Consider the following 26,533-nt stretch of genomic DNA (forward strand, 5'->3'; position numbering starts at 1 on the left):
TTGGTTACTTTGTCATTGTCAATATCCCACTGCTAGGTATAAGCCTTGTGAGAGTGGGCTCCATCTGACCTGCTCCCTGTAATTTCCAGAGCCTTGATCTTTACATGATGCAGGCACACATTCAGAAATTACTGATTGAGTAAGCTAATATCTGTTGCAATATTATTTATTGCACTCTGACACTTCCCACAGTGGCACTAATGAAACCCTGTGTTTTACAGAGCTCCTTAGGGGAGGTGGTGCCTTCACTTCTTTTCCCCTTGAAATTTATCTCAATGTCCTGGTGGCTGACCTGGGATATGAAGTACAATAATAATACAGGACTTATTCAGAAATACCCCGTTCCTGATAACCTGGGCTTTGGTACTAGATCAATCCAGGTTCTTCCTCCCATTGAAGGTGCCTCCTTCTGAGTACCTCAAGCCACCTTCCTATAAATTTCTTCCAGACATGTCTATTATCCTGCTTTTTCCTCTAGTCTTTATTCCCATCCTTTCCTAAGATTTCAAGACTATATTTATATTAACTATCCTTTTGTATTTTGATGTCACTTTTCTTTATTCTTAGTGCAAAAGAGACTAAACTTTTTTGATTACTTTATTTGCTTACTATAGGATGGGAGAACTTGTTTGAAACCACAGTTTCCAAAGAAGAAAATCTGGAAGTCATGGAAAAACTCATAGTTGATGATTTCAGACTGGGAAAAGTCTACATGAATGAGGACAAGTTAGAGAAGCAACAAGGGAAAAAGAACAAAGTTTTCAGAAAAGTGTTGTTTACCATCAAAAAAACCTGTGTGAAAGATAGAAGCTTTAAAGTCCTTGAACTTGAGAAAAATCTTGGCTTAAAATCATCACTTACTAGAAAACCTGGAATTGTTCCCAGAGGAAGGAAACCCCATTCACAGCAGTATTCAATTCTCTTTAAACAACTGGGAGCCAACACAGTGCGTAAATGTTATAAATGTAATATCTGTGGGAAAATCTTCCTCCACAGTTCTTCCTTGAGCAAACACCAGAGGATCCATACTGGAGAGAAGCTCTATAAATGTAAGGAATGTAGGAAAGCTTTCAGCCAAAGCTCATCCCTGACACAGCACCTGAGAGTTCATACTGGAGAGAAACCTTATATATGTAGTGAATGTGGAAAAGCCTTCAGTTTTACCACCTCTCTTATTGGGCACCAAAGAATGCACACTGGAGAGAGACCCTATAAATGTAAGGAATGTGGCAAAACATTTAAAGGTAGTTCATCCCTTAATAACCATCAGAGAATCCATACTGGAGAAAAGCCCTATAAGTGTACAGAATGTGGGAGAGCATTTAGTCAGTGCTCATCTCTCATCCAGCATCACAGAATTCATACTGGAGAGAAACCTTATGAATGTAGTCAGTGTGGGAAAGCCTTCACTTCAATATCACGGTTGAGTAGACACCATCGAATTCACACTGGAGAGAAACCCTTTCATTGTAACGAGTGTGGGAAAGTGTTCAGTTACCATTCGGCCCTTATTATTCATCAGAGAATTCACACTGGTGAGAAACCATATGCATGTAAAGAATGCGGGAAAGCCTTTAGCCAAAGCTCAGCACTTATACAACATCAGAGGATTCACACTGGAGAAAAACCCTACAAGTGTAATGAGTGTGGCAAGGCCTTCTCCTGGATCTCACGCCTTAATATCCATCACAGAATCCACACTGGAGAGAAACCATATCATTGTAAGGAATGTGGAAAAGCTTTTAGTTCCCACTCAGCTGTTAATACCCATCGAAAAATCCATACTGGCGAGAAACCTTATAAATGTAATGACTGTGAAAAAGCGTTCAACCAAAGCTCAGCCCTAATTCAGCATCAGAGAATTCATACTGGAGAGAAACCATTTAACTGTAAAGTGTGTGGGAAAGCTTTCAGACAAAGTTCATCCCTTATGACACATATGAGAATTCACACAGGAGAAAAGCCTTATAAATGCAAAGAATGTGGGAAAGCTTTTAGTCAGAGCTCATCTCTTACTAATCATCAGAGGACTCATAATTGAGAAAAAACATAAATAAAATGCATGTGGCAAGTCTTCCAAATGAAGTTCATTTCATATTGAATATCATTCATTCTGGGGAGAAAGCGAAGAGCCGTTAATTTTGAGTAAAACTTCGGAAGTTAGATGACATCAAGCACCTGGACACTTCATGTTGCAGGGTAACCTTGGGAATATTAGGAAAGCTGTAAAATGATTTTTTGTATGTTCTTAAGTTGTTACCGACTGAAATAGACTCTGTGAGATTGAAGGGTTGATATTCTTTTATTTGCTTTCTAGTGATGCTTTAACAGCCATCAGCTTTCACAGGCATTACTGGGAACCTGCTGGTTTAGGTAAAAGTACAGCCATAAAGCCCAGACTTCAGACAAATCTAACAATCTACTTCTTGAAACTGCATTTAAGTATTACACAAGCCAGTTGTACCAGAATGAATATTTGGGAACAAAAATGTACACAGGTAAACTGTAGCTACCTCACTGTCACTAAAATTTGTTTTTTCATATTTGGAAAACAAATTATGTACTTGGTTGTTGTTCAAACTTTGGGTCGTTTCTCCACTCTTCTAAGCCATTTATCCGAGGGGAAAATTACTCTGTAATCTATGCAGGTACGTTCTTTTTAGTTTTCTTTCCAACTACTTGTTTCACCCTCTGATTCAGATATAAAGTCATTTTATTTTAAGTCACAAAGTGTATGGTGTTTCACTTGTTTTTCTCAGAAAGTGATTACCTTTTCTGTATTGTGAAGTAAAGGTTATTCAGACAACTGCTGCTTTTGCAGTTTAATTTACTTGTCAGTGTTGTTAGAACTTATATCACATTGTAGCCATGGCTGTGCCTGCTTCCTTGAGCTCTCTGGTTTCCAATCACCAGAAAAACCCAGGACCAATGTGGAACTCAAGGAGATAAAGTGAACCAGGTGACTCAATCTTATATTCCACTTTTGCTTCCATCAGAGAAAGCTCACTCCCTCCCCACTGGGCAAACATTCAGTTTTTGTTTCAGATTTTTTTCCTCTAAAACATTGACAATTTAGCCCATTTCAGCATTTATAAAAAATGAGTCATATTAGTAAACTTCACAAACCAATATGCTAAATTCCTTCAAGTCCTCATCTCTTTTTAAGTTTCTCCAAACTTAAAAAAAAAATTGAAAATGTGATATTTGGAATGGAAAACAAGCAGAGTAGATATCAGTACATTCAGCTTTTGCCTCCTGGGAATAGTGAGTGTCATTGTTTCAGACATGTAAGGAGCAATTTTCCAGGCCATTCAGTGCTCCATCTGCAAGTGCTTCTTTCCCCACAAATACTCCTTTATTTCTAATTACCTAAAGTAGGAAAATTTCCAGGAAAACATATCTTTCTCAAGTATTAGTAGACTTAAAATCATCAAGGAAGTTAGATCTGAATTTAAAATCCCACAAAGATAACATATGACCCTGTTATTTTTCAAGCAAGATTGATTAAACTTTTAAGTAATATTAAGTTTTACAATCTTCCAGAAAAGATAATGTGTAAGCACAATAATTCTAATATAACCCAGAACCAAAATTAGGCAAGGAAAATTCGAAAAAGGAAAATTGCAAGTTGCTGTTATCCATGAAGAAATGTAAGAAATGCTAAACAAAAGCTTAGCAAAAGTAACCCAAAAGTACCTAAGCCCATTTTGTCCAATCATTCCAGATACAGAACAACTATAAAAACTTATATCAAGCAATTAATGTACCACTTATGGTAACTGAAATAATACTCGAATATTTATTATATTCACAGACTTGGGAACTTAGGATTTAATTGGTTAATAGCATCATGATGAATTTTGGTTTATTTACTGAAAACCTGCAGAAATGTTAAAACATTAAAAACATAACTGAAGGAATAGGAGAAAGAATGAACTGTTCAGTAATGCTATAGGACATAGAAATGGTTCCCACAGAAAAAACAAACAACAACTTGAACCCTACCCCTCATAAAACAGTTGTACAAAAGGCAAAATTATAACTTTCATAAGAACATGTAAGAAATAACTAGATTGCCTTGAGGCAGGAAAGGAGTTCCTAAAACAAATGAGCTGTGTGAAGTTTTTGATATATTTGCTCACATCAAAGAATTGCTTACCAAAATACACCAAAAAAGGAATGAAAAATCATGACACAAAACAGATCTTTAAGCAGTGTGCTCATGGACTATTATAATCCAAAAAAGTTCCAATAATTTTTACAAATTAACATTTAATAGGAAAAAGTGATGTGGATACATGACTACAGAAAACACCAATTTCCAAAATCATGAAATGATAGTGACTTTATTAGAGGTTTAAAATTTACCATTGATGTACTATAACAATTAGAAATGAGAAAAAATTAAGATGTGTAACAGTACAGAAGTTTGGGATTTATGTAGAATAACTATAATTCATCCTGTACTGGAAGGAATGTATGATCATTGACATCTTTTTTTTTATTATGTATTTACCTTTTTATTGATTTTTTAAAAAAATAAATGAGCAGAATGCATTACAATTCTTATTACACATATGCAGCACAGTTTTTCATATCTGGTTGTATATAAACTATGTTGACACCAATTCGTGTCTTCATACATCTACTTTCGAGTAATGATGTCCATCACATTCCACCATCCTTGCTAATCCCCTGCCCCCTCCCATTCCCTCCCATCCTTCTGCCCTATCTAGAATTCATCTATTCCTCCCATGCTCCCCCCCACTATGAGTCAGCCTCCTTATATCAGAGAAAACATTCAGCATTTGTTTTTTGGGGGGATTGGCTAACTTCACTTAGCATTATCTTCTCCAGTGACATCCATTTACCTGCAAATGCCATGATTTTATTCTCCTTTATTGCTGAGTAAAATTCCATTGTGTATTATGCCACTTTTTTTTTTTTATCCATCCACTGAAGGGCATCTAGGTTGGCTCCACATCTTGCAAAGTGAAACATATTCATATCATTTCATAGAGGCTTCACTGTGTGAATATATACATACTTACAGATACAGAGAATAATGGAACAAGTAGTCTAGCTGTATACACACCCACAGCAAATATACCAGATAATGTTTGTACATGGGCATCAGACATTGATAAAGATACTCTGAGCAGCAGTGACCATAATAGCAAATAATTTTAAGTAGTTTGTCCATTATAGGAGAATGGGTAAATTTTGAATATTAACAGAATAGTGAAAATGAACTGAAACTAAAAATTGGATGAGTTTGACAAAAACGTTGAATTTTTTAAAAGTTATAGGAAACAATACATAGTATGATGAAACTTATTGCAAAATTAAGTTTATATTAGGTGATAAATACATATGGTAAAGTTGTTAAAAACATGAAATGATTGAGAAAGTATTCTGGTTATCCATCTCTAACAAGTCACCCCAAAATTTGTTGTCTAAAGACCTTATTAATATCTATCAATATTAATATTTGGGGGCTTAACTGAGCAGTTCTTACTGTTCAGTTGATTTCTATTCTCATGACAGCTGAGGCTGAAGGCTCAACTGTACTGGATGTCCAAGATGACTGGCAGTTGGTGATGACTGCTGGCTGAGAGCTCAGTTGCTCATCCTTGGGGCTTGGGCTTCTCACAGATGGGTGGTTGGTTTCTGAGATGGAGTGATCCAAGAGCAAGCATTCCAAGAGACCTAGGTAGAGGATGCAAATCTTACAAGCCAGCTTTGGGAATCACATGGCATTGATTCTGCTGTATTGAAAGAGATGGTTCTTATCGGGGGCCATCTTTGGAGATTAGTTAACTCCTATACTCAAAATTCAGGACAGGGATTTACTTTCAAGTGTAAGGCAAAGAAATGACTTGGGGAGAAGCACAGATTCTCAGATGGCTTGGTGCTCAAGAAAGACTCCCTCTGTGGGAAGAGGCTGCTCAGGGCAGCCAGAACAAAGATGGATAGGAATATCAGGGTGTAGTCAATATAAATAAGCAAAACTTTTTGGTCCAACTCTATCTTGAGGAAGAATAAAACAGGTCCTAATACCTGAACACCCTGGATGAGGGAGACATCAAGTGAGGAACGAGAAACTTACCAAATATCAAGGGTGGAGGATTCCTGTTAAACTGACATGAATTGGTCACAGGCACACACCTGTAATCCCAGCAGTTCAGGAGGCTAAGGCAGGAGGATTTTAAGTTCAAAGCCAACCATAGCAACTTAGGCCCTAATCAGCAAGACCCTTTCTCAAAATGAAAAATAAAGAAATGAGGTTGTGGCTCAATGGTTAAGCACTCCAGATTCAATCCTTGGTACCAAAAACAAAATGAACCAAAAAAACCAACCTTGACAAGTGGGAGTTGTTTGCAAAGACTAGTGTAGTCAGGCCAAAGACAGGATGGAAGCCAAAGTTGAGGCCTAATCAAACCAGAATTGAAAAGAGCAAACTAAAGTTTGCTTGGTCTCTCGAGCAGAGAGTCTTTCTTCATTGACCATGTTACCCAAATTCTAGCCAGAGGCCTGACTTTGGGAATTCCAATAAACAACGTCTGGCCATTTGCCCCCCAAAACAAGCAGAAAAAGTAATGGTGAAAGGCAGGAAAGTAAACTAATCAATATGTTCATATTGGGAATACGAAGTTTGAGAGCAGCATTCAGCAGTGTCTTAAGGGTGCTGGCAGGAGGGTTAGGTTTAAACGAGTTAAGGATTGGGCAAGAGGTATACCCAGTTAAGCAATCTGGGTCAACTGTGGTCTGATTGATCATCATTTCAGTCTGGTTCTGTGAGGGAGCTTCAGAGAAGTCTTTATCTCTTAAGGGGGAATTCCACTTGCTGCTCAGGATGTTTATCAGATCTCTGATTCTGGAAGGGTGAGATCCCATGATATGATTGCACCTGCTTAGTGGGCAGTGTCATGGGGATGACTTCCTGGAAGGTGTGGGACAAAGACTGAAGACTTCTAGGTGCCACTCTGGGGGTCTGAAACAGGATATTATAAAAGCAGATAGTGCTGCATTTGCAAATCCCTCAGGCTTGAGCGGGGACAAGATAGTTTAGGTAAATTCAGATTTAATAAACATTGTATTCCTCATTTTTAGATGAATACTCCTTAAATGATTAACATGCCTATGTGAAGAGCTGAGCAGTGACCTGACTCTAAAAGTTTTAAGATGAAGTTTTATCCTGCTTTCAGTTACCCATTGGGCATGCAGGCCTAATTGAAGTCACTGCTTTTAGCAAAAGCAGCCTCCATCCCTTTTTTATTTTAAGACAGAGGCTTCTTGCTAAGTTGCCATGGCTGGTGTAATGGATTTATGATTCTCCTCCCTTAGCCTCCTGAGCAGCTGGGGTTGTGCCACCATGCCCAGCTAGTAGTATCATTATGTTCCTTGAAAAGGCCAGGCATGATTCCATTTTGGGGAAATTTGAATCTGCTTTTTATTTTGCTAGCTGACACTGGGCATATTTGTCTTCTGCAGTTCTGTCTTCAAATGTCACCTACTTCATGAAATGTTTCTTAACTACTTTATTTTAAATTGCCCAAACTCTCCATCCCCTCTGAGTTACCATTTCTCTTTCTCTGATTAGCAAGACATAATAATTCTTATCTTTTTTTTCTCTCTTCCACAGCAGAATTTAGGCCACATGTGTGCAAAAAGGTTTTGCCAGGTTTACTCGCTGTTGTATTTCTAGTGTTATCCCTCTTTAACTGTGGGGCAGTGATTTCAGGACTCCCTGCCCAAGATATCCTAAGTCATGGATGCTTAAGTCCTTTATATAAAATGGCACAGTACTAGCATATAAACTATGCACATCCTCCCCTGTACTTTAAATCATCTCTACATTATGTATTATATCTAATGCAGTGCCTCCACATCACTTCATTCATGGATCCAGCATAGTACCCTGCAGTGAAACAAAATCTAAATTTTAACTTGCTTTTTTGGAACTTTCTGGATTTAAACTCTTTTTGGTTAACTCCACCGACGAGTGAACCCGCAGATAGGGAGGGCCACCTTTATATAGCAGATTCCATTTATATGAAGAACAATATAAACACGGTTTAGGGACACATACATACGGTGTAACTATAATACTAAGCAAAGGAACGCTGATAACAAGGAAGATACCACGGGGAGCATTGTGGACAAGGCTTTCAAAAATTTGGCGAAGTTCAGCCAGGCGTTTACTGAGCATTCGATTGCTTTTCAACTGTACCTACACCCATCTTATGCATAAGGTCATTAAAAATAATCATGACTAGTAGTGGAAACTACAGCATACTGATTCTCCTAAATATATCTAAATTAGGGTTTTGTTTAGTTGCTTCATGTTGCCGCCTAACAAAACAAGACTGGCGGCTGACCAGGGCAGCAAGGGCAGGAGACTACCCATCCTATTTGCCCCAGGCTCCCTCCCTGGCACTGCAGATTCGCAGGCAACAGGGAACGCTCGGCTGGGAACTTCGTGAGCGAAGAGACTTTAATCTGCCGCAGGTCGCCTTGCCGCGGCTCCCTCTGGGAAGTGTAGTCGGCGGGGGCCTGGGGAATGCCGGGAGTCGTAGTTTTTCTGGGGTTCGCGGGACGGAGGGGACTGCTCGCGGCCTTTCTGGGGGGCTCTTGGCGAGTGTTAGGATCCCGAGTCTATTAGGACGGCCCACCCGGAGCTGAGACGCTCCCGGCTCCCTCTTTCAAGCCGTGGCACGAGCCAGCGCTTCTCTCCGTGTGAGTGGGGCCACAGTATGGGGATGAGAGGGCCTGCGGGGAGTCGAGGACAGGCCCTGAGCTGCGCGGGGCCGCGCGGCCCCTAGGTCCGGAGGCGCCGTTCGGCTGGCGACCTGGGGGCTCTGGTTCTGCGCCCCATCTCACTGGCATCTGGGGGACCCTCGGGGAGGGAGCGTTCCTGCTAGGCGAGCAGGGGTGTGCCGGGGATGGCAGTGGGCGTGTGCCTGTCAGTCTTTTGTGGTTTCTTTAGCGAAGCAGAAATAATAAAAACAACAATAGCTAATATCTGCAGGGAAAGCCCATGTGCCCGGCACTAGAAATGAAGGTACTCATCTGATGCCAAGTCATAGGCTGGTTGGTTTGCCCTATAACTGTTCCCATTTAATAGATAAAGATCCTGGGCTCAGAGTGGCCAGATAATTGCTGAAATTAAACCTTGTACTAGGACTAGGACTCCCTTCTTTTTTGTTTGTTTGTTTGTTTGTTTTGTTATGTTGGGCATGTCCCGAATCCGTAATTCCCAGTCTTCCTCACATCCATAGAATGTGGTAGGAATACGGTACTCTGCATCTCCTTGGGATTGGTCCCAAGACCTCACGCAACCGGGATTGGTCCCAAGACCTCACGCAACCATCTAGGATACCCAAATCCTTGGATGTTCAAGACCTTTCTATAAAATGATATAGTATTTATATATAACCTATGGGCATCCTCTGCTATTCTTATCCGTAGATTACTTATAACACCTGATGTAAGTGGTTGTTACACTGTATTGTTTATTTTTTTCCCTTGCATTAGCAAGAAGAAAAATCTGTGCATGTTCCATACCAAAACAATTTTTGTTTTATATCTGAGGTTGATTGAATATATGGACGTGGAATGCACAGATACAGAATGGCTGTATTTATTTTAAGTTGTTCTGAAGATTAAAAATAATAGATTAAAAGCACTCAGGATTCCTGCTGTGGAGAAGATTGTGTATTATCATAGGTAACTACTTCTCTAACAGTTTCCCTTGATTGGCTGAGGTGCTCCACCTGGAGATTTCATAGCACATTCAGCTTATTCTGCTTTCTTGCCAGGGATGGCATCCTGAGTGCCCTATTGCAAACTCAAGACAGATTTAGTGCATAGGAAGCTAACACTCCTCTGGCTGTTCAGACACCCTCTGATCTTGCTATCTACCGAGCAATTGGCGTTTCCACCCCTCCCAACTGGTATGTATATATGGGGAGAGAAGGGTTATTTGGAGCTGTGGATGTCCTTAAGCATAGCTCTGCATGGTCAATATTTTGGAGCAACTATATGGCATATGTTTTGGGCTAGGGACAGTGTTTTAAACCATATTATTTTGGTATGGTAAGGCTAGGCGCACATCAAGAGAGAGAGGTTGGGAAAGTTTACAGATTGTGTTTTACTCACAGTTCTTGAGAACATAGCACTCTATAGAGGCTCACTCAGGGAAAGCACCTTTGTTGTGATTTGCACAGGAGGGAAAGGGCAAGACAGAGCAGACAGGCCTAGGATCAGCTAGCTATGTTTGAAAGTGCTATCCCTGGGAAATTCAAGTTCATTGTGACTATTAGAGTATAGAGTTTTAAACTATGAAAGACCCTTTAATATGAGTCACAATTTGGTTAGAGGAAGCTGATAGCTTAGATAGGGGGTGAAGTTTGGCAAATTGACTAGGTCAACATTCTTCTTTTTTGGTTTATATAATATATGTGACTTTGTTGGGACCTGATGGAGGTTATAGACAGTTGTAACTCCCTCTTTTCAAGCCACATCTTGACACCAGAGTTTTTCATGGTACCTTTTTCCTTTCCAGACCTACCTTGTCAGCACTCTGTTCTCCTTTGGCAAGAAAATTAAGAAGGAAGGGATGGCTACGGACTTGCTGCCTGCTCAGGTGACAGTAAATGAAGTTTATCTTTTCTAGGAATTGCCTTCTGGCTTCAGAGATGTGAGCAAATTTACATATTTTTTTTCCAGGTACTTTTATACCCATTAAAAAAGAATCCAGAACCTTGAAAGTTTTTCCTAGGATCCTGGGCTTATTGAGGGGCTGCTGAGGAATATGATTCTTTGTCCCCAAAACACTCCTAATTCCCCAACTCACTTCGTGACCAAAATTTGAGTCAATGCTAAATATATGCTTCCTATTACAGTAGGAGCTTAGTACAGGGTAATAGTCTTTGGCTTTGCACTTGAGGCAAGGACTGGAAAGATCAAAAGACTCTCAAGGAACATTTATTGAACACTGACTATGTACAGTATTCTGAGCATCACAATGGGAATATTTCCATCTTCAAGGAGTTTATTGTACTGAACTAAATGTCCTAGAAGATTTAGGGGAAATATCCTAAAAGTGGAGTCATTTGGAGTTGTTCCTGAAGGCCAGGACTGCTGTTGGTGGTTAGAGAAGAACAGGCATATCCCAGAAGTTCAGCCTGGCTTGGGTTTTGAGGCTGGCACTAGGGAGGACAGAGGGCTAAGCCTTCCCTATGCCTAGGGCAATCGTGATGTTGAACTGGCCATTATCCCTGTTAACTGTCTAGTAGATGCCTTTATCTCTTCATCTGATTCTCTGATTTTTTATTTTTTTAAAATTTTTTAATATTTATTTTTTAGTTTTTGGTGGACACAACATCTTTATTTTATTTTTATGTGGTGCTGAGGATTGAACCCAGCGCCCGGTGCATGCCAGGCGAGCGCGCTACCGCTTGAGCCACATCCCCAGCCCAGAAACAAGGACTTTGAACCTTGACTTTGTGGGCTCATATCCAAGCTAGGCATGTGACCTTGGGCAAGTGACTTTATCTCTTTTTTTATTATTATTATTTTATTTTTATTTTTTAGTTGTAGTTGGACACAGTACCTTTGTTTTTTAAATTTATTTTTATATGGTGCTGAGGATCGAACCCAGCGTGTTGCACATGATAGGCAAGCACTCTACTGCTGAGCCACAATCCTAGCCCTGATTTTATCTCTTTATACCTCATTTTCTCAATTTAAGTGGGTTTAGTAATATACATACCTCTTAGAACTAATCTAATAACAAATGCTAAAACATAATTACTACATGCCAAGTATTATGTTGTTACTACATACAAAAAATATTTATTCTTAGATAAAGAAGATATAGTATATATACACAGTAGAGTTTTACTCAGCCATAAAGAATGAAATTATATCATTCACTGGTAAATGGATGGAATTGGAGAACATCATGCTAAGTGACATAAGGCAGACTCAGAAAGTCAAGAGTTGAGTGTTTTCTCTCATATGCAGAAGCTAGGGAGAAGAAAGAAAAGGTGTGTTAGGGAGAATCTCATGAAAATAGAAGGGAGACCAATAGAATAGAGGAAAGGGATTGAGAGTTAGGGAGGAAGGAAGGCCACGGGAAGAACTGGGGAATGAAATCTACTGAATTAGGTTGTTATATGCATAGTGAATATTTATTAGTGAATTCTGCATGTATATGTGTGTGTTTATTTGTATATATATAATGATAATATCCTAATTAAAATAATAATAATAATAGAAGGGAGATCAATAGAGTAGAGCAAGTGGATCAGGGGAGGGAAAGGGAAGATACTTGGAAAGGAGATAGAACAAACTGTTTTGTGCTTGTATAAATATGACATAAATCCCATTATTATGCATAATTATAATGCACTGGTAAGAAATTTTTAAAATTTATTCTTTTTATGTATTGATTTCCTTAGTCCTTACAAGAGGACTACTAATATCTGCATTTTACAGATGAGGAAACTGAGGCACAGAGATGCAAGTCACTTGCTTAAGGTCATACATCTGGTTTTTGAATCCAGACAATTTTTTTCTATTTATTTATTTATTAGTTCTAATCAGTTATACATGACAGTAGAAAGCTCTTCAATTCATTGTACACAAATGGAGCAGAATTTTTCACTTCTCTTGTTGTGCATGAAATAGTCACATCATTTGTGCAATCATACATGTACCTAGGGTAATGATGTTCATCTCATTTCATTGTCTTTTCTAACTTTTGTCCCCTCCCATTCGCCCCGTCCAAAGTTCCTTCTTCACTTATCCCAATGCAGACCTCTCCATATGGATTAGAATCCACTTATCAGAGAAAATATTTGGCCTTTGTTTTTTTGAGATTGGCTTAGTTTTGCTTAGCATGATGTTATCCAACACCATCTGTTTACCTGCAAATGCCATAATTTTATTCTCCTTAAATGCTGAGTAATATTCTGTTGTGTATATGTTCCACAGATCTTTATCCATTTATCTATTGAAGGGCATCTAGGTTGCTTCCACAATTCAGCAATTGTGAATTGTGCTGCTATAAACATTGAAGTGGCTGTGTTACGATAGTATGCTGTTTTTAAGTCTTTAGGGTGTAGACCGAGGGATAGGATAGTTGGGTCAAATGGTGGTTCCATTCTAAGTTTTCTAAGGAATCTCCATACTGCTTTCCAGATTGGTTGCACTAATTTGCATTCCCACCAGCAGTGTATGTGTGTGCATTTTTCCCCACATCTTCACCAACACATACTGTGACTTGTACTCTTGATAACTGCCATTCTGACAGGAGTGAGGTGAAATCTTAGAGTAGTTTTGATTTACATTTCTCTAATTACTAGAGATGTTGCAGACAAGACAGCTTTTTACTGTTAATGTTATACTCTGAGAAAATACAAGTAAAATGCTGAGAACAGTACATAGTACATATTGGTTTCCAAAAATACCAGCTGTTACTATTATTGGCATCAGCAACAGCCTATGCATTATTTTAGGACCAGCCAAATTTGGTACATCTCTTTTTTAAAAAATATATTTTTATTTGTAGATGGATACACTATCTTTATTTAATTTATTTTTATGTGGTGCTGGGGAACGAACCCAGTGCCTCATGCATGTGAAGCAAGTGCTCTACCACTGGGCCACAACCCCAGCCCCGATACATCTCTCTTTACTAGGGTATTTATAACTTTGACTCCTTAATTTCAAAGAGATAGATATTTAAGGAAACAAAGATATAAAGACCAGTAAAATGCCATGCAAGGCAATACCAGCTATAGCCTGGAATACCTTCTGCTCAAAGGTGAGACTCTTCACTATCTGAGCTTTTCCACAGCTCCAAGCTGGAGAAACTTATTTTATTTTAGCCAAGGAAAGATGTAGAAGAGTTTTTGTGGACAGTGAATTCAGTATCTAATTCTTTCAATTAGGTGTCCTGGGGACTCAGGATGACCCAATTACAGGTGTTGTTACCCTGTTTGAGATAATTCAATGGTGATATCCAATGTCAAGTTCTATCCTCATTCAGCATACTGTGGGACAAATTAGTATTTTTCTGTTAGAAAAATTAAATAGCAAGTAAGCATAATTTTGGGGGGAAAGTAGAGTCTTCACAGATTTTATAAATATCTCTTATTTCAATGTAATATAATTTATCATCTGGGGAAAAACACATGAAACTTGGTGCTGATTGCTTATTAGTAATATAAATGACATCTTTTTGTAGTAAATTGATACCTTTTATTGGTATTTTCACTATTTTTCCCTAGAATCTTTATTTTTTTAGAGCTGTTTTAGATTTAGGCAAATATTGCTAAGATAGTAGCCTAGTTAATATATATATATATATATATATATATATATATATATATATATATATATACCTTGCACCCAGTTTTCCATATTTCTAACATGTTACATTAGTATGCTACATTTGTACAATTAGTGAGCCAACACAGTTACCTCATTATTAGCTACAGCTCACACTTTATTTACATTTCTATAGTTTTTACCCAATATTTATTTTCTGTTTCAGGATAGCAGATTACATTTAGTTGTCGTGTCTCCTTAGGCCCTCTGAGCTTTTAGTTTCTCAGACTTTCCTCGTATTTGACGACCATTACAATTTTGAGAAGTAGTGTTTAGGTATTTTGTAGAATTTCCCTTTATTGTGATTTGTCTAAAGTTTTTCTCATCATTAAACTGGGGCTGTGGGTTTTTGAAAGGAAGACCACAGAGGTAAGGTGTCATTCATCAAATTATATCGAAAATGCATATTAATAATATGACATCACTGTAAATGTTGACCTTAAACATATGGCTAAGGTAACATTTGTCAGGTTTTTCTAATGCATTACTCTTTTTTTCCACCATCCCATACCATAATCTTTGGAAGGAAATCATTGTATTCCACCCACACTTAATCTATGTAAATTATTTGGAAACCTGCAGGGAGGATTGCCATTCTTCCCATTTATTTATTTACTTATTCAACCATGTATTTATATCAGTATGGTGACAGATCTTCTTCTGTCAGTACACACCAATTATGCTTCCTTAAAAAACTTTTCTATCAGATGCCTTGATGTTTGCAATATAAATTTACAACTAGTCTAAGTCCCCCTTTGAGGAAAATTCTGTTGCTTCATGGTAGTACGGGTACCTCTTAGCAATTTTCTCCATTGTGTCCATCCAGTCCTTATGACATTGCTGTCATTCATTTCACTCATCCCTATGCTATAAACACCCATTACTGGTGTTATTGGTTTAAGCAAACAGTTATCTCTTAGTTAAATTAAGAATAAGAAAAATAAAAAGAAATATTTTAGGGCTGTGGATATAGCTCAGTGGTAGAGTTTGTCTAGCATGTATAAGGTCCTGGATCCAATCCTCAGCACCACAATAATAAACAACTTTTAAAAGGATTTTAATTTATCTTCATTTACTCTTCTCTCCTCCTTTCTTTGTGTATATTCAAGTTTCTAACCTATATTATTATTTTTCTCTCTGAGGAACTTATTTTGCTATTTCTTGCAAGGTAGGTCTGCTGGCAATGAATTCCCTCAGTTTTTGTTTATTTGAGTCTTCTCATCTCTTGTAAAGGATGATTTCCTCAAGAAAGTAGAATTGTAGATTTCTGCTTTTTTTCCATACTTTAAATATTTTATGTTGCTTTCTTGTCTAGTTTCTAGTGAGAAAGTTCACTAAAAATCTTATCTTTTTACCTTTTCAGGTAAGATACTTTTTTCCCTCTGTCTTATTTCAAGATTTTCTCCTTGTTTGTTTTTCTGCAGTTTGAATGTGATATGCCCAGGTGTAGATTTTTTTGGTATATATTCTATTTGGAATTCTCTGAATTTCCTGGATTTGTGGTTTGGTGTCTGTCACTAACTTGGGAAAATTCACAGCTGTTTTTACTTCAGATATTTCTTTTGTTCCATTCTCTGTTTCTTCTTCTGGTATTTTAATTTCAGTATTTTTAAATGATCAAGTTGTATTTTTAACACGAAAGAATATGCATGATTTATCAGTAAGAAACTTAGGGATATAAAACAGCAGTCATCATTTATAACTTCTCAGAGTTTCTCTAGGTCAGGACTACAGAAACATCTTATATTCACTGTATAAAATCTGGGATCCAAAAGACTTTAATTCTAGAATCATCCAAAGTCTCAGTTGCTCACATGTCTTAGCTCAGGCTGGGGCTGGGGCTGTTGGATGGAGCATCTATGTACGATAACTCCATGTGTCTTGGCCATGCAATATAGTGCACAGGCTCCACATGAGCCAGGTGGAAGGTGTATTTTACTACCTCTCTTTAGAAATCACACAGCATCACCTCCACTGAATTCCACTGGGTGCTCACAGAATATGTGAGTAGAAAATTAATTGGTCATCTTGAGAAAGCACAATCTGCCCCATCTGTTAGAATTTAAAATGTACATATATGTTGATGCAATAGTACAAGCAACCTCCAGTAGCCTCTTTACTAATAGTTTGCAAACTGACCTAAATGGTTTGACACAAGATTTATTTGATTGCATAAAATGCCCCTGCTGAGAGTTCCTCCTGCAAATCCAGAGAGTCCAGCATAAAATCAGTGTGTGCAAATAAGAGAAATCACAGTGGAATGTCTCCTGGTCTCCCAGGGGTTCCTTGCACACTCTTTCTTTTGCTGTATTGCATGTATCCTTTGCTTTTAAATAAAAGCCTTTCATGAGTATGCTCTGTGAGGTCTGGTGAGTCTTGTCAACTCTGAACTGGAAAAACCTTTATAGCAACCGTAAAAGGGATTGTGGTGTCCTATATATTTGCTGGGTTCTTGCATTCTGTGTGAAACAATCTATTTGCTCTAAATAGTCTAGGAATGATGAAGAATATATGTTGTTATTATCAGAGAAGCCACTAAAAATGCAAAGAGGCATAACTGAAAAGTCCATATATAAATTAAAATGGAATCTAAAAGAATTCAAGGATAACCAGGCATGCCTGTACTCTGGAGGCTGAGGAAAAAGATCACAAGTTTGAGGCCAGCCTCAACAAGTTACCAAGACCCTGTCTCAAAATACAAAATAGAAAGGGCTGGGGATGCGGGTCAATGGTAAAGCATCCCTGCATTTAATCCCCAGTTATCTCCTACCTCACAAAAAGAATTTAAGCTTTGAGGTGAAACTCAATGGTAGAGTGCATTTTTAGCATACATGAGGCTGTAGGTTTGATTCCCTAGTATCACAAAATTAATTAATTTAAAAGAAAGGAAATACATACATACTGGAAATAATGTAAACCTGATGATGTAAAGAAATAAGAAATAAGGAAAAGATTGTTTTGCAGCCCTCTCCACAAATATCAGAAAATAATCAGGGTGACAACTTATATTCTTCTGAACAATTTTCTGTGCACCATTATGTGTGTGTGTGTGTGTGTGTGTGTGTACACTATTTCAACAAATAGAGATTGTTTTGTCACTTGCTCTTTCATATGAATTAATAATATATTAAGTTCATTTTCTGATGGCAGACATGCTAAGTTACCTCATTCTATTTAATGACTGCATAGCATTTCATGGAATATATGTACTATAATTTGCTTATCCATTCCCTGATTGGTAGATATATGGGTTGTTTTCAGTTTTTCACCATTGTTTTAGTTTTCTATTGCTGCCATTAACAATTTACTACATATTCAGTGGCTTAAAACAAGATAAATTTATTCTCTTATTCTACAAGTCAGAAGTCTGAAATCACTTTCACTGGCTTAAGATCATGCTGTCAGCAGGGCTAGTTCTTTCTAAAGACTTCAAAGGGAAAATCTGTTTCCTTGTCCTTTTTATCATCTTGAGGTTGCCCTTAGTCCTTGGCTTGTGGCCCTTTAATCCATCTTCAGTGTATGTCACATCAATCTCTGCTCGTCCTCACATCACCTTCTTGTGACTTACTCCTAGTGGTTCCTTATTATAAGAGAACTATTGTGATCACTTCTGCTCTACCTGGACAGTAATCTAGAATAATTATTCATATTCTGATGGCAAACATGCCAAGTTACTTCATTCCATTTAATGACTACATAACATTTCATGAAATACATGTACTATAATTTGCTGATCCATTCCCTCGTCTCCAGCTCTTTAATGTAAACAGATCTTCAAAGTCACTTTTGTCATACATGTAACATGTAAAGGTTCAGTATTCGGCCTATGCAACCATTGACTTACAAGTCACATTGCATAAGCATCTGTGGACAAATATCCCTATACAGTTATGTAATTATTATTATTTAAAAAAAATTTTGGTAGTAGAATCCCAGAAGTAGAAATGCAAAGTTAAAATGTACCCTTTACATTTTGTTGGATTCTCAGCAAAATACCCACTAAAAACATAGGAAGTTTTGTTCTTTTAGCACTTTCATAAAAGAGTTGCCATCTGCCCAGCTCATGCCTTATTGTATTTTGGGGGGCTTTAACTGGGGTTCTGTTCTAAGAAGCCAAATAGTCTTGCAGGTCCTGTGATTCCTTTAATTTTCATAGTGAATGGAAACCCATTTAGACAAGATAGTCCAGGGGTCTGTTACCTGACTTCAAACTCTAGCTCCAACATTTTCTAACAGATTTACCTTGAAAAGGTACTTATTATTCTTCCCTTCTTTCTTCCCTTCTCCCCCTGCCGCCACCCCTTCTCCTCTTTCTTCTTGTTTCTTCTTCTTTTTTCTTTCTTTTCTTTTCTTTCTTTCTTTCTTTTTTTATTTCCCCCAGCACTGGGTATTGAACCCAGGGACAATCTATCACTGAACTACACAACCAGACTTTTCCATTTTAATACAGGGTCTCACTAAGTGGCCTAGGCTGGTCTCAAACTTGAGATCCTCCTGCCTCAGTCTCCCAGGTAGCTGGGATTACAAATATATGTCATCATATGTGAAATTAACTTAGTTTTTCTAAACATGTTTCTTCATTTGAAAAATAATTTAATTGTAGTATCTTCCCCATAGGATTTTTTATGAGATTGAACATAGGTAATACATACACAGTTCCTATTTTAGTCCCTAATATTCAGTTAATATTAACTTTTTTGTTTTTGTTTTGTGGTGCTGGGGATTGAATGCAGGGCCTCACACATACTGGGGAAGTGCTCCACCACTGAGCTACATTTCCAATTCTTAAATAATTATATTTTTAAAATTTGTTTTGTGACTTATAAATTCTTTTATATTTATTTATGTTCAGTTAGTGGTATTTTCTCTAGTTTTCCAGCTTCTCTCTAGATGTATCCTGATTATTTTCCTTAGGTATTTAAAAGAAATTAAGTAGCTGATTTGAAATATTTAGAATCCCAAGACATTTTAAGAGTTACTTGCTATTCATCACAGTGTAACCATCTTATCAAGTTTTCATAGAGGAAGATTGGTCCTGAGTGAGTATAAATGGGTTTCCCATTCCAGGAGTCTTTGACATTCAGGGATGTGGCTGTGCTCTTCAGCCAGGATGAATGGTTGCATCTGGACTCTGCCCAGAGAACCTTGTATCGGGAGGTGATGCTGGAGAATTACAGCAGCCTGGTCTCACTCGGTAAGGATTTTTGCCTATAATGAAGAATGTGCAAGAAAATCACCTTGGAGTTCCCTTTTTGCAATTCAGTGTCTACAGGTTTCCACCTTGGGAAAAGTTGTATCCTGTAGAAATGAAAGTGAATGTTTGTGTTGTGATGATCTTCATGCTATTCTCTTCTCACACACTACTCCCAATCAATATTCTTCCATGCAGTAGGCCAGTGACTAAATCCCCCAAACATACAGGACATTTAGATGTTGAAAACATAAGAACACCCTGCCATAGAGGCATTCCTTGCCAGGGCCCTATATTATTTCTGAAGTAAACCCTGCTTTATGACCCACCACCTGAAAGCTCCAGTCCCCTTATAAGTGTTTGTGCTGCTCATTCCACCTCCTGCAGTTGCCTTCTCTGCCTTTTTGGCTCAGAGTAAGTGGGATGTGAGTTCTATTTGAGGCTGCTATTTATGCTATTTATTCAAACTCCATTTCCTTCCACATAAGCAGGAATTCCATTTTCAACACCTAAGGTGATTTGCCAGTTGCAACAAGGAGAAGATCCCTGCATGGTGGAAAGAGAAGCTCCTCCAGACACATGTCCAGGTGAGTGAGATACTGGGAAATGGGCACAAGGGAGTCTTTATAGATTAGCGGGTCATGAAGAGGTAGTGGTCTGGTGACTTTCTTGGAAATACTGGGCCCTGTTGAGATGTTCAGGGCCAGTTGCATTTAATTTAAGCTACATAGTTCACTTAAATACATACAGTTACCTAATACATACAGTTATCTAATCCTATCTATCAAATCATGGATTGAGTGAAAAAAAACAGATTTTAATTCCAAATCAATCCAGCTCAAAGTAAATCTTTTCACATAAAACTGAGCTTCAAGACAAATTGATTTCATTTATCTTACAGATTTTCATTATTCCCACGATTCCTACGAGTAAATTATAGTCTTCTGGTTGCAGCTTATTAGGAGAAAAGAGTATGTTTCTCAATAATAAAATAGAAAGAGGAAAGGGATGGAAGGGTAGCAGGAAAAAGTTGTTCTTCCTCCAATCACAAGGGATAAATTGTTTCACATGGCTGATTTACTCCATATTTTTCTTTATAATTAACATCTCAAACTTAGATCAAATATTCTCAATGCAGTCATGCTTCAGGACTATTGTGATTTTTAAAATCTGAGTGTTCTTTTGTTTTTTTGGTACCAGGGATTGAACTCAGGGGCACTTAACCACTAAGCCACCTCCCTAGCCCATTTTTTAAAAATTGATTTTATTATTTTTTTAAATACATGACAACAGTTGAATGCATTACAATCCTTATTATACATATAGAGCACAATTTTTCGTACCTCTGAATATAAAGTATATTCACGTCAATTTATGCCATTAAACATGTATTTTTTTGCATTACAATTCTTAATACACATATACCAGAATTTTTCATATCTCTGTTTGTATATAAGGTATGTTGACACCCAATTCAAGTCTTCATACATGTACTTTGTATAATGATGACTATCACATTCCACCCCAGCCCATTTTCATATTTTATTTAGAGATAGGTTCTTGCTGAGTTGTTCAGGGCCTTACTTAAGTTGCTGGCTCTGAACTCAAGTTCCTCCCACCTCAGCCTCCTGAGCCACTAGGATTACAGGCATGCACCACTGCACTTGGCCTGATAGTCTTTTTTTAAGAAAGACTCTTTTCCCTTTCACAGACTTTGCTGTGAAATTATAATCACTTTCCTATGAGTCTATGCTATAAAATCACAAAATTTAAGAAAAACAGTCTAAGTATTTTTAAATTATGAAATGTAGGGTTCAGAGAGAGCATGGGAAAAAATATAAGGAAAGTGACATTTGGGTAGAAAGGAGAAAGTGAAAACAAGTTACCTGTTTCATTCCCTGGTATGTGCAGAGTGGAAAATGATGAGAAACTGAAAATCTCATAGTATTGGACTTGAGCGATTTACCTGACATTGTTCTGTTTCCTCATACCTTCTGATCAGCCAGTTCTTATGCATCTAATTTTACCTCTCCCAGGGTAGAGTCTCTTCATTTTCAGTGTTAATTTATCTATTATATTCTTCCATATCACCCCTTAACCTCTTTCCATCTTTTTCCATTATATCATTCTGATTTCTGTCCAGATTAAGTCCACATTTGAGATCAGATGGCATCAAATCTCTTATATGCGTTGTTGCCAATTTTATTATCCCTCTGTCCTTTCCAGCAGAAGAAGCGTTAATCTTCTGATTTATTTCAGATTTCAAGACTTTACCTGAGATAGAAGAATTGCCTGATTCACAGGACGTTTTTATTGAAGCAACAACTCATGGAATAATAAAGAAAAAATCCACTAAGTATGGTCCCCGGGACATCAACTTTGGAGAAACTGTGAAATCTGAGAGGAGCATAGTACAGGAGAAACCTCTTAGGCAAATGGCAGCCTCCCCCCAAAAAACCATCAGCGGAGGTGGAAACCCTACAAGTCTTGAACTAGAGAAAGGCTCATTTGTAAACAAAATTATTGTTTCACAACAGAGTATTCCCATAGAAAGGATACCCAATATGTATTACACTTTTGGGAAAGATTTTACACAAAATTTTGATATAATGAGATGCTTCCAAATCTACCCAGGAGCAAAACCTCATGTCTGTAATGAATGTGGGAAGAGCTTCACCCAGAGTCTTCATCTTCTTGAACACCAGAGAATTCATACTGGGGAAAAACCCTACAAGTGTAATGAGTGTGGGAAAGCCTTCAGCCACAGGTCTTCCCTTCTTACCCATCAGAGAATCCACACTGGAGAGAAGCCTTACAAATGTAATGAATGTGAGAAAGCTTTTAGCAGCAGTTCAACTCTGATCAAACATCTGAGGGTGCACACTGGAGAGAAACCCTACAGATGTAGGGAATGTGGTAAAGCCTTTAGCCAGTGTTCAACCCTCACTGTGCACCAGAGAATTCATACTGGAGAGAAACTCTATAAATGCAGTGAATGTGAGAAGGCCTTCAACTGTAGAGCCAAACTGCATAGACATCAAAGAATTCATACAGGTGAGAAACCATATAAATGCAGTGAGTGTGGGAAAGGTTACAGCCAGTTTGCCTCCCTAGCTGAACATCAGAGACTCCATACTGGAGAACAACTGTGTCAATGTTTAGAATGTGGGAGAACCTTCACACGCATCTCCACCCTTATTGAACATCGACGAATTCATACTGGACAGAAACCCCATCAGTGTAACGAGTGTGGGAAGACCTTCAACCAATATTCATCCTTTAATGAACATCGGAAAATTCATACTGGGGAAAAACTTTATACATGTGAAGAATGTGGGAAAGCCTTTGGTTGCAAATCCAATCTTTATAGACACCAGAGAATCCACACTGGAGAGAAACCCTACCAGTGTAATCAGTGTGGAAAGGCATTCAGCCAGTATTCATTCCTTACTGAACATGAGAGAATCCACACTGGAGAGAAACTCTATAAGTGTATGGAATGTGGGAAAGCCTACAGTTACAGATCAAACCTCTGTAGACACAAAAAAGTCCACAATAAAGAAAGACTCTTTAAATGGAATATGGAAAATCTTTTATCTATGGCTCCTCCCTTACTCAGTACCAGAGATACTTGAGATGAGAGAAGCCTACGAACTTTAATTCATCTCTTTCATAATCCAGGACTTTTCACTGGACAATAATCAGGAGAATAGTAAACAAGGGGACCTAATAGATTTAATCTTTTTACTTTTATTGGAAAAAAGCTAGTTACACTAAGTCATGGTAAATGGACCAGTGAAAATATGAAGAGCACTGACTTTTTATTTTATAAGAACCATTGGATTCTAAGGTTTCCAAAAACTTTTCATTTTTTAAAATTTGTAGAAAAATTATAAATGTCCTCACTTTAAAAAAAACATAAATAGTAGTTGAATAAGTTTTCTTTCTCTGTCATTAGATTGTAATCTCTAAGAGTAAGCTTTAGTTTGTGAATTTCCTTTAAAAAAATAGTCATTGAGTTAATGTGAATAAGCATGGGGTCTCATTTCGAAAAATGTCAGGTTCAAGTTGCGGATAGTGGCACATACCTATAATCCTAACGACTTGGGAGCATGAGGCAGGAGGATCACAAGTTCAAAGCCAGCCTCAGTAATTTAACAAGACCCTAAGCAACTTAGTGAGATCCTGTCTTAAAATGAAAATAAAGGACTGGGGTTGTGCTCTGTGGTAGAACACTTGCCTAGCTGCTTGCCTAGCATGTGTGAGGCATTGGACTCAATTTTCAGCACCAAATTATTTATTTATAAATAAATTAAGTAAAAGGCCCATAAACAATTTATATATATATAAAGAGTGCTGAAATGGGTAGGGCTGGGTTGTGACTCAGTGGTAGAACACTTGCTTAGCACACGTGAGGCACTGGTTTCAATCCCCAGCACCACATAAAAAAACTAAATAAACAAAGGTATTGTGTCCATCTACCACTAAAAAATATTTAAAAAAAAAAAGTGCTGGGATGGGGATGTTGCTCGGTTAAGTTCCCCTGAGTTCAATCCCTGGTACCATAAACAAAACAAATGAAAATGGCAAGTCGACATAGGTAGCTTTCCTATTAATAAAAAGTTATCAAAGATAAAAAGAAATTCTTTAAATTTAACTTTTCATGTGGAAATGCCAAAGCTCTTTTTGTCCCATAAGCAAGTTATATGTATATGTGTGTATATACACATACATTTATGTATACACATGTACAGTGGAAGTAAAATTAGATACACATGTGTCCCTTAACAGTGGTTATGTTTTGAAAACAATGTTTTTGTCTAACAATGCATTGTATAGTTACATACAGCTTGATGATCTAGATCAATTTGAATGCCCTCTTGATGCAATCAAGAAATGCGGAAAAACACAAGATATATGGAACTGCTATGGTGTAACATAGCATACTGTTTTGTAGTATTTTTTTATGAGTAGAAGGTGTATAAAATTACAAGAAGTATAGCATAGTAATATGTAAGCCAGTAATAGTTGTTTATCGTTATTATCAAGTATTATGTACTGTAATAATTGTATGTGCTATACTTTTATCTGACTGGTGGCACAGTAGGTTTGTTTGTACCAGCATTACCACACATGAATAATATGTTGTGCTAAGATGTTACAATAACTGTGACCTCATGGTATAGCTGCAATGCCACTAAGTGGTAGGAATTTTTCAGTTTGATCATGATTTTATGAGACCACATTGTATATGTATTTCATCATTAACCAAAACATCATTGTATAGCACATGACTGTATATACATCCATATGTATATATATATATGTATGTGTGTGTATTCATATACAGAGTTTTGGAAATTTTTATTCGGAAGTCCTTAACAATTGCAATATGCAGTCTTACTAATTTAGAATTTAGTTTTTAAAATTAAAAATTTGCCCAAAGGGCAAAAGTGCTTTCCTGTATTCATCTCAAATTGGTATGGTTCTATGTGGCTGAATAGAGGAGTCTTATTATAGTACCATAGTTAAACAGATGGAGGTGGAAAGACTGTCATGCAAATACTTTCTTTGTTGCAAAGAGTAAAATATTTGACAGAATTTCTTACTATACACTTGGTAGCATGTAAGAGCCAAGAGACATTTAGTTTAATTTAATTATAGTCTTTCATCTTTCTAATGAATTGGAGTTCAATGGACAGAGTTAAGACAAAAATTGAGATCTTTAGCTCTTATGTTCTGTGATAATTATTATAGATACATTTCCATCCTCTAGTCCTGAGAGCATCTTTGTTTTATAACCTGGTTAGATGCGATTGCAATAATTTAATAAGTTATCTTTTTATCTTTGAGGGTTTCCCCTCACTATAATCTTAATATTTGACTTGCAATCATAGTCTTTTTTCTTATGAACATCTGATTGTACTTACATTTATACTAACTATTTAAATACCCCAATCTAGCTAATGTCCACATGGTATAGTTGTTTGGGGGTATTTGTTATATAATGTTGCCTTTTTATTACATATTTTCTAGGAATTCTTATGTGTAAAGTTATATATGAACATTTTATTACTAAACATTCTATTCATTACTTAAACATTTAATTCCCCCAGGCCTATTTTCTTCAATTCTACATTTGACTTTCATAGTTGGTATTATTTTAAAAATTGTTTTAGTTCAATTAGCTAGACTTTATATACTTCTTAATTGACTTGTTTTAGTTCTTCAGAAAGTATAATTTTATGTAGTTAAGAGTGTGTATATATATATTGAAGTGTGTGTGTGTGTGTGTGTGTATACACACACACACACACACACACACACACACACTTATAAGGAAAATAAGACTTTTAAACAGACCTCAATACTTAATATTGTACCCAATACAGTAAATATATTTAGTACCCAAATTTTGGTTTCTAAATGCATTCCCACTAAGAGAGTTCTTTGGAGAAATGACCAATTCCATGTTTGGAGTAGGGAAAGTATAAGTATGCCTGGAATATTACTTTGTGAAAAAAATAAATCTTAAAAATAGCATTGAGGATTAATGGTGGAATATCAAGAAGGACACAAGAGCCAACTTGAGGTCCTCCCACTGTTCAAATTTAGGATAATTTAAACATCAAAAAGATTAATCATTGAGGGCTGGGGTTGTGTTCAGTGGTAGAGCACTTGCCTAGCATGTGTGAGGCACTGGGTTCAATTCTCAGCACCCCATATAAATAAATAAAGATCCATTGACAACTAAATAATATTTTTTTAAAAAGATTAATCATTGAAATTTGTTGTAATGCATTAAGAAAAAAAAGCTCATAACAATGAAAATAGACAAAGCTCTTCATAAAATTATTTGAAGAATGCAATTTTTCAAAATACATAGAATGATTTAGGAAAATTAAGGAACATTGTTTACACGATGTCAAAAACCACAGATAC

The 26,533-nt window shown here is 37.2% G+C and overlaps 1 protein-coding gene across 1 annotated transcript in view; it reads left to right on the forward strand.

Moving 5' to 3' along the window:
* The window catches only part of Znf879 (zinc finger protein 879), a 38,607-nt gene extending 14,767 nt beyond the window's left edge, over window positions 1-23,840 (forward strand). Inside the window, 2 exon segments of the mRNA XM_077801459.1 lie at window positions 615-2,036; window positions 22,223-23,840. Coding sequence (XP_077657585.1) covers window positions 615-2,036; window positions 22,223-23,226 — 2,426 coding nt within the window. The 3' untranslated portion in view covers window positions 23,227-23,840.
* The last annotated feature ends 2,693 nt before the right edge of the window (window positions 23,841-26,533 follow it).

The sequence above is a fragment of the Urocitellus parryii genome, chromosome 1 (assembly GCF_045843805.1).
Source record: "Urocitellus parryii isolate mUroPar1 chromosome 1, mUroPar1.hap1, whole genome shotgun sequence".
NCBI lineage: Eukaryota > Metazoa > Chordata > Mammalia > Rodentia > Sciuridae > Urocitellus > Urocitellus parryii.